A 10,219-nucleotide genomic window follows, 5' to 3' on the forward strand; every position below is an offset into this window, starting at 1 on the left:
TTATTTCTATTATTATGGTTAATACGTCTGTTTCAATTGAAATGGTTTGATCTTATACAAGCAACAGATTTTTTTTATAAAATGTTTTAATTATGAAAAGTAATATATTATAATTAATGAGACAAGAGATAGTAGAGATAAGCAAAAGTTCTAGAGAACTTAAAAGCAAATAAGAAGGATGCGATGGCAATTAACTTAAGAAAGTGAAAGAATTATGTACATGACACAAAAAAGTTATCATAAAGGCATTGTTATCATTGGTGCGTTGTAGACTTTATTAGCCCATGTAAAACAAATATCTAGGGATAATTTTGAATTTGTGTTTTCTATTTTTTTATTATAGTCCTAATGTAATTTATAAAGTTTTCTTTAGTACAACTAGAAAGTTCATAAATTAGATCTCTTTTTTTAACCAGAATTTCAGATCCCTTCTCTCAATTTTAATTCATGTATAATTTGCATCTATTTTTCTAGTTAATAAATTCTTTACTTACCTTGCCCCAGTTTCATGCCTCATAAAAAAATCATGAAAAGATCTTCATGAGCTATGTTTCTTGTAGAAACACCTATCTTAAAACTTACACGCTGAGAATTCACGCAAAGTTTTGGGAAGCAGTTGGCTTCTTTTCTACCGTTTTTCCTTGAAAATGACTTACATGACTTATGTGAAGCTTTCATGACGAAGCATGGGTCCCATCACTAATACCCCCTTTAAAGTAAACTGGCATCATGGGACTCTCTTACTATATTTTTTTAATTATAACTTTTTATTATTATTTAATGCAGCGCAGAAATAATAAATCTTGGATTAAAAATAAACTCAAAACTAGTTATTTTCAAATTTCTATCAAAATTGGGCATTAGTGATGAGATTTTGAAAATCTGACCATCCGATTAGCCCCACCCTCGTCAAGATAATCGATTTACATATACAATATATCAGAATCTGTCTTCCAAGTTGAAAGATATGATCGTTTCTTTGCGAAAGTTAATAATACGTATATACATGCATTTAGCTCGTGATCGACCCGCTCATCCATAAAATTATACGTTAAACGTCCTACATTATTATTATGAATTTGCAAGGAACTTGGCTTAGTACCGGTCAAGTAAATTCCGGGGTGTACAATGCCCCTCTTTCAAAGTTCAGACTTAGAGTGAATAAAACAAATATTACAATACCTATAATAATTAAAAATTAAAAAATGGACATGTCATAGATACCAATCAACCCTTTTAACTTTTGTGCTAAGGCGCTCAAGCCCAAGTCAACGGACCACTTAGGGTTGTTTCTCCTCCGTTACTTTCGGAAGTGTGTAAATATTAATCACAGGACGGTGACCAGAACTCAGCAACCTACCTTTAATTGGACCTACAAACCTCTGCCCATGGTCTGCTGCGCATATAAAGGCTCATTAGGGCCGTTGCCTCATGAACTAAATTCACCTCTTAAAAAAAGAAAAGGAAAAACTCCATCCAAACTCTCTCTCTCTCTCTCTCTCTAAACTCGCTCTCTCTTCTCTCTCATGGATCTTTTCAATGGGGTTTTGAGTATACTAGTGCATGTAGCCATTGCTATAGTTTTGGTTGTGTATGTGCCAATCTCCTTGCTATGGAGATTGGCTGTGTTTGTGTTCGCAAGACCATTTTTGAAAGAGGACATGAGAGGGAAGGTGGTGCTCATCACCGGCGCTTCATCAGGCATCGGAGAGGTGAGCTCTTTCGATCCTCATTTTCCGGGTTTAACTGCGCAGACATCTCATGTACTAGAGAGGATTAATCATATACCATTCCTTAATTTCACTAATCTCATGTACGTATAGGGTTAATCATGTATCATCCCAAGATTATTAGCATTCAGGCTCTCTTACATCCAAAGGCATTTACATTTCTTTTGCTACATGTACGAGGCGTATGTTCAACAACTATAAGAGATTATAGTCTTTTTACGACACATTGAAATATCAGAGTATCGATTTCTCTGTAATATATAGACATATATTGACGTTATATGACATCCACATAATATGTAGAGATAAGAGGGAAGATGGTTTTGTTTGAACTTAGCCACCAAAGTGATGGTTAAAAAAACTGCTTAAGGGTGACAAAATGATTAATCAAAAGGGCAGAGAGTCGCACCTATGGTTAGCTTTGAGTTTATGGCGTGAATAGTTTAGAAGATATAAACATATTTTTCATTGTAACAAAGCACCTTGTTGTCCTTTATTTATTTAATGGTTTGTTATGTTAACAAGAGTTCACAAAGGGTTTAGAGGGTTTGTACATTGTACTATTAATGTAACAATGCAACTTAATTAATTTGTGCCTCCTTATAGAATAAACTTTCAAGCTTCGTAACAATCGATATGCATATTTTGATTTAATAAAAAAACACGCGTCTTTTATTTGCACTTTTTTCTCTTTAAAAACTTCTTTACATGCGTATGAGAGTTGACTCAGTCACTGTTTTCACTAGAATACTAGTGTGCACCCCGTGCAAAGCACAGACCCTTTTTTTATTTTTACTACAGTTATTTTTTAAATACACAATATTTTTGTAAATACCATAATAAATTTTTAAATGGTACAGTGTTTTGTTTGTGCTACAACAATATAGTTACAATAATTTATTGTAGTATTACTGTAATATAAATAGTAAATCTTTAGATCCTCCGGGTATAAGTATAGAAGAGAACATATAAAAAAAAATTTCTAATATTAAAAGCAAAGTTTGTCAGTATCAGATTTGGTTGATAAGTGCCATTAATATGGTTTTGAATTGACCTCTTGAAGGACAAATTCCTGTGTGTAGGCACTCCTTTTCATATGTGATGTATTAATTGTGTTATCACCATGTTCGCATTAAATTGCACCACAACAAAAGGAAAGTAGGAGCACAGTCAATTATAAACCCAAAAGCAGGGTGGAATTTATGGTTGCTTCAAAAAAGTAACAACAACCTACTCTCAATAGACATGATCACATCAAAATCATGAACAAAAGAAAAGAGAAAGATAAATGAACAATAAATAAATAAGATATAGAATTAATGTTAATAAGTGTTGACAGTCATAGTCCATATTACTGTTTTTTTTAACAAAATCATCAATATTAAAAACTAATATGGGTAGCCCAACCTCCTAACTGCCCATAACACCTGTCTTATTCAACAGTCTCCTCACAAGATATATTATTTACCCTTTTGCATTCTACACAATCACCAAACCAACCATCTCATTTCGTGGTTGGGTGAACAACTTTTATTCTCTCAAATGTCCAGCCTCGCTAAAGATCAAAAGCGCCCACCGATTGCTCAGTCCACGGCCCAATCCAAAAGCCTTAAAGCCCATTAGTTTTTTCACTTGCGAAATGTGGTTTAGAGAAAATCTCATGTAAACTTAAGTGGAGAGGAGCTAATCATCCACCAACTTTTTTATCCATTGATGTTGCCTTGGGATCCGTGAAAGATATGAAGAGTCTTTTGAGGTTTATGCATCTCTTGATGGTATAAATCTAAAGACAAGATGAGTGGATACAAAGTTTGGTGGACAATACCTCATATCCACTTAAGTTGACATAAGCTCATCTCTGTTATTTATGTATTAGTCAATTTTCGGGCTTTTTCGAAAACGTGAACCCTGTAGCCTTGCTGTTTTGAATTTGAGCTTACCCCCTCTAGTTAAATTTTCGCCTGTAGATCCATCCGTAAGTAAATTTTTTTTTGACTCTTTCACCCTCTGGGGTCTCTTTTAACAGAAAGCAATCTTCTCTTTCCGAGGGCTAAAGAGTCAAAAAAAACTTCACTAGTAGGTTGCCTCCACAAAAATTAAAGTAGAAGGATAGCAAGTTTAAAACAGTAAACCTACAGGGGTCTATCAGCCATTAACCCCTACAGTTCATATGCTTGAGCAATGTTATCTTACAGTTAACAGTTTACATATACTCCTTCCTCTAAAAACTTATTATCAGAGTCAAACTCATCACTCCCTTCTTCTCTTTCTTATAACAGCAATTAGCTTATCGGTATGCAAAGAGAGGAGCATACCTAGTGCTTGCGGCAAGGAGAGAGGCTGAGCTCAAGGCTGTGGCCAAGGCTGCAAAAAACAACGGAGCTCCTGATGTGCTCGTGATCCCTGCGGACATATCCGATTGCTCTGAATCCAAAAGGGTTATTGACGAAGCCATAGCTCATTTTGGACAATGTGAGTGTCAACATAATCATACCTTTCAAAGATTTCGTCGAACGAATGAACCTAAAAGATTTCGTCGAACGAATGAACCTATATGATATCGTTGTTTATGTACTCTTTGCAGTGAATCACTTGGTCGTCAATGCTGGAATTTTCTCGAGCTGTCTCTTTGAAGAGATCACGAATATCTCTGCTTTCAGACAAGTCATGGTAACAAAACATACAATTCCGAGTTTATGACATGGTTATCAATGCAATACATTTCTGTATGTATATGTATAATATACTCAATTTTGTGTAATTTAAATTAAAGTTATAATAACGATAAAATGAATTTGGAGATTTCTACAATGGATGAATCAATGACCACTTGGGAATTTTACTGAGGAAAATACCATCAATTGGAGGGAGAGCGGGTACGTCTGTGTATGTAGCAAATGACTAAATTTTAAGGGAGTTTTGAGAAATTAACTTTTTTTAAGTAAATTTTAGTTCCTCAAATAATAAAACCCAACACCACATGTATTTTTAAGTTAAATAAGTAACAGGAATGTATTGAAGCAGTGTCATAAGAGCATATTTTGAAAAAATAAAACCGATTCGCACAATATAAATGTCTTGTTCATACACAGAGTAGTGTCCAATGACTATAATACAGATCATAATTTAAATACTTACATAAAATACTTACAATATTGGCTAATCTTGCCATAATTCTATTTCTATCAGGATGTCAACTACTGGGGATCCGTATATCCGACATATTATGCCATCCCTCACCTCAAGAAAAGCCGTGGAAATATCATCGTCACAGCTTCCATGGCTGGTCGACTTCCAACTGCGAGATTGAGCTTTTACAATGTAAGATTTCCATGTTTAAATTAAGCATCATAATCTAGGATCAATCTAGTTTCTAACTTTTGTTATGACCATTTTTTTTTCTAGGCAAGCAAAGGTGCACTTATTAGGTTCTATGAGACTTTGAGAGCAGAGTTGGGCCCTGAGGTTAAGATCACCATACTGACACTGGGCTATGTTGCTTCTGAGCTCACAAGGGGAAAAGCTCTTCAGAAAGGAGGAGAGTACGGGATCAACGAAGAAGTTAGAGATGTAAGTGCTAAAATTGCAATTTTTCGGTGTGTTAAGAAGAGTTCAGTCCTTCCTAACATGTCTGATACATGTCTAATACAAAAAAAAAAAAAAAAAATTACGTGTGAAATAAGGTGAATTAATCTATTTGATTTTCCGAATGCTAAAATTACAAAAGAGTTATAATAACCCTTTTAGACCAGTGAAACAGAGGTCGTCACTCGAAATATGAACCTACAAATCCACGTACACAGGTTAAGTAGCTAAAATTCCCTTCAATTTGTTCCCTTTCCTAACTTTTACCCTCCGACCTAACTACTGTTAAAGATTTAATAGTTGTTTTTTAAGTTACGTAAATTAATTAACGATGATTTATAATTAATTTATAAAATAATTAATCAATTTAATAAAATACAAATTTTACAGGTTCAGGTTGGCCCTCTACCAGTAGGACACACAGAGAAGTGCGCAGAAGTGGTAGTCGACAGCGCATGCAGAGGAGACACCTACGTGACATGGCCGTCATGGTACAGGCCTCTGCACATGGTAATGTGCGTCGCTCCAGAGATCGTGGACTGGTTCTCTCGCTCGTTCTACGTCGCTAAACCTGGAAGCTCATCCGGCAAGACTCTCAGCCAGAAGATACTGGAGGCTACTGGAGCTAAGAAATTCTTGTATCCAGCTTCCATTCGATCAGGTGGTAGTGACTGTGTGTTGACTGACGATCGGGGAATTAAAGTGTACGTTGGTTGAATGAGAGTAGGGATCAGGTGGGGATTATTAAATGTATTTTATTTTATATAAATTTGATTTATCTTCCGTAGAGAGAGAGCATTAAAATATTGAGGAAAGTATTCATCATATTGGTTATTTCTAGTGTAACTATTGCAGTATTCATGTACAATGATAACTGAGAAAATGCAGAATTCGATTAATGCATATTATGAACTATATCGAACATGCAAGCTTCAGCTTTGTCTTCTTAGCATGTTTATGTTTATAGCGTAAGGAGCCTCTCCCCAGTGACTTATATTTGGCCACGAGCCGAAATTTAACTCCTACAGAATAAGATTCCTACAGAATACACATCATCAAATCTCAATTTAAATCCCTTGCTTTAGCCATACACGAGTCAGAAATTAATAATTGATTACAAGTTCATAACCAGAAGACTAAGGATTCACCTAACATCTCATAATTCAAACGGAAGAGAGAGTGACCAATTCAAAATGAAACCGAGTGATTCAATAAAGAGAAATCTAGAGACGACCCAATCAATATTCTTAGGTCCAAGCAATCAATATTGAGCTTTCAAAACTGCCAAGTTTTAGGACCTTTAACCATAAAATGTCGACTTAAGCCTCTAATTTCGCCCAAACCTGATTCAAGGACTAAGCAACTAAACAGAGCAACCGAAAACAGAGGTTAAAGGTCCAAGCAATCAATGTTTTAGGACCTTTAACCATAAAATGTCGACTTAAGCCTCTAATTTCGCCCAAACCTGATTCAAGGACTAAGCAACTAAACAGAGCAACCGAAAACAGAGGTTAAAGGTCCAAGCAATCAATGTTTTTGGACCTTTAACCATAAAATGTCAACTTAATTCTATGATAAATTTAATGTTTACAAAATCGATCTGTTAAAGCCCAAAGCTCTGAGGTTGCGGTGAGGGGGACATATATTCTAACATCACCGCAGGTTGAAGTGGGAACCGAACCTGGGTTGCTCTGATACTAGCTTAAAGTTTCGGCAACTGCACCAAAACTCTGAAGTTGGAGTGAGAGTTGCAATTTTGTTTTCTAACACCGTCGACATTGATTTCTTTTGCTATCAAATGCTGATGGGAATTCCTACCAGAGCGCGCGCTTTTTGTTTGGGGTTCTGTGGTAGAAATGGGCCTTTCCTTTTTTTGCTGGGCCTGGCGTTCATAAAGAAAAGTTCCCATCATTTTCCAACTGTAGAAGGATCAATGGTTTTAATTTTTTTTCTGTTGATATTGTGAACATAATAATACCGAGTAAAACCGTCATCGTGTTGATTAAACAACATATATCAAAAGGCTAATATTGCCAACTTTTTGGTATTAAGAGTCCATGAAATATGCAATTAGACGTTAAATTATTAATTTTAGCCCACCCATGAAAAGTTCGCACATAAAATAAGGAATTTTGGCATCAAAAGTCCATCTCTCTCTTTCCATCTTTGCGAGTTAGAGAAGTTCGGGAACTTGGCAAAATCAGTGTTAATTTAACACTATCATTTGATTTAAACACTATCATTTGATTTAAACACAGCCACATTGGCATTTTAACATCACTCAAATTTAGTCACCTGAGGCCAGATGTATTTTACTCAGCCAATTTTTCGGCGTTGGTCGTCAAAGAAAATGTCTAATTGCATATTTGGTGGACTCTTCATACCAAAAGTTACCAGTGCGAGGAAAAAAACACTAATCTGATAAAGAGATGTTGCAAAAATTTGCAATTTGATAATTTAACATAAACAATTGAAGAAGACTAACACGAGGGGAAAGAAAGAAACACCCGCAAAAGGTTTATGATTCGGTCAAAGTTGTCATGCAAATTTCCCCTTATATAAAACTAATAAGTGATGTCATTAAGAAAACTAATAAGTAATATTATCAAAGTCAAACCAATTTGCTAGTTGCATTTAGTAATTTTTATTTCATATTTGATTTTGATTACCTGCTAAAGTTCTTTTTTTTTTGGGGGGGGGGGGGCACAGATAATACAAGACAAGCCATTTGTTGCTTATGATATGAAAATTTGGATTATATCACATCAATTCAAAATTGATCCGATATGCGTATAAGATTTTAACCCTCTCAAATTCCTTCTTGCTTTCGTGTGCATTCTAATGCTGATTTCTTCAAAATACCTTTAGGTGTTTTAAATTGGTGTTTTGGCTTTGAGTTTGAGAAGGTGTTAATATGATATCTAACATAGTATATTAAGTGTAATTAATATATAGATATTATCAACATACTTATTATACTATACTATACTACGTTATAGTTAATCTAACATATTAGTAATATTTATTAAAAATATAAAAACATAATAAATAAAATATCTTATATAATAATATAATAACATATTAAATACTAGTATTTAATATGTTAATAATGTATTATATAATAATAAATAATAATAAAATATAAATTGTAATAAACTAAAACAAATAATAAAAATTTATTTATAATAAATAATAATATAATAATTATATAATAATATACTATATAATAGTATAATCGCTATAATATTATTAACTTTTTAATAAATAAATTTATTATATTAATAATAGTATAAAATTATATTAATAATAAAATAATATTATTATAAAATATTATATAATATATAATAATAACAAATTGATATATCAAAATAAATAAATATATAATTATTTCAAAATAATATGTAATAATTATAATATAATATAACTCATTAAAATGCAATACAATATTATTATACAATTTTATATTGCATTATATTTAACACTTATAATACTATAACAATGTAAACAAATATTATAACAGTTTATTTATAATGTATTTATTATAATTAATATATAATATATTAATAATATGTTTAATACTAATGTTATAATGGGTCAAACTAGTGTTGACTAAAAATACTTAACATGGTGTTTTAAAAATATTTTAAGGGAAAAACACAACACCATGGTGTTTTTTATAAAAACACAACAAGAAAAATACCATGGTATCCAAATGAAGCTTAATGTATCTCCAGATTATGGCTGATTAAGAATTTTTTTTGTTCTTCTATTTTATTTTTTATGCTGGCAATCTCTTTTAATTGTTCATCATTTATGTGTTGTGAAAATAGTATCGAGATTGTATGTACACAATCAAATTATAGTATAGATACAATGTCAATCTCATGAGGAAAGTGTGTATAAAATATTCTAAGCCGGATCCTAGAGTCGTGTGTGGACAAAGAGGAGTGAAAATAAAGAGATATAAAGAGTGTGTGATTATTTATATATGAAAGTAAGCTAGGACAAGAAGTGAGAAAGAGAGTGATCAAATAAAAGAAAATAAAGAGTAACAAGGAGGAAATAAAGAAAATAGAAAAGAATAGCAAATCAAGACTAGAAAAATCAATCAAAAAGAGGAACAATAAAAAAAAATTATGGAGGAAATCAAGAGAGAAGATAGGAATCTAGAATTGAATCCACTAATTAATTTTATTTAGGATTTATTAACTGCTTTCTTTTTATCACATTTTACTTTAGATTTACTAAGCATAGACTATTAAATTACTTAAGGAAAGCATAACATATTATTTATTATCCAAGTAAGCTTTTCATTCATGAAAAGAACATCAATTAAATAGTAATTTTAGAATTCATAAGCATAACCTATCAAACCACTCAAGATAAGCATAAATTATCAAATTTTTCTTTCACGAATTAGCTATCTACTTGACTATCCTAAGTATGATCATTTTGAGCACTAGGAGAGTAACTCATAAAAAAATCAAACTAGTTTCATATACTTGTAGAGTTCCTATAAGATTTAGTTGCACATTTTAGAAAATAAAATGGAGACTAGAAAGCATAAAAGAAAAGAGATCAAAAAATAAAGAGATCAAAAATAAAAACTAACTACCAAGAGTAGGAACAAGAATAAGGAAATAATGATTTAAACTATGAGCATAAAAGAAATCTAACTACCAAAAATAAAAGAGTGTGAGTACACTACAAGGCATTAAATAAATCTAATCTATTAATATAACAATAAAAAGAAAGTAAAATCCTAAAACAAAAAATAAAAGATAAAATAAAAATTTAGTAGCCCCTTAAAAGTAAATCTTCATCTTCATCAACAAAGAAGAAGAAATATAATTGAAAAGGAGGGGAAAATTTTATTTATTACAAACTTAAAAAGTTTACAAATT

The 10,219-nt window shown here is 32.3% G+C and overlaps 1 protein-coding gene across 1 annotated transcript in view; it reads left to right on the forward strand.

Annotated features, from left to right (window-relative positions):
* Positions 1 to 6,237, forward strand: part of LOC109824580 (11-beta-hydroxysteroid dehydrogenase 1B-like) — a 12,619-nt gene extending 6,382 nt beyond the window's left edge. Inside the window, exons 2-7 of the mRNA XM_020391211.1 lie at positions 1,483 to 1,712; positions 4,010 to 4,202; positions 4,315 to 4,400; positions 4,920 to 5,051; positions 5,136 to 5,300; positions 5,706 to 6,237. Coding sequence (XP_020246800.1) covers positions 1,527 to 1,712; positions 4,010 to 4,202; positions 4,315 to 4,400; positions 4,920 to 5,051; positions 5,136 to 5,300; positions 5,706 to 6,032 — 1,089 coding nt within the window. The 5' untranslated portion in view covers positions 1,483 to 1,526 and the 3' untranslated portion in view covers positions 6,033 to 6,237. The remainder of the gene's footprint in view (positions 1 to 1,482; positions 1,713 to 4,009; positions 4,203 to 4,314; positions 4,401 to 4,919; positions 5,052 to 5,135; positions 5,301 to 5,705) is intronic.

Source organism: Asparagus officinalis, chromosome 9 (assembly GCF_001876935.1).
Source record: "Asparagus officinalis chromosome 9, Aspof.V1, whole genome shotgun sequence".
NCBI classification, from domain to species: Eukaryota; Viridiplantae; Streptophyta; class Magnoliopsida; order Asparagales; family Asparagaceae; genus Asparagus; species Asparagus officinalis.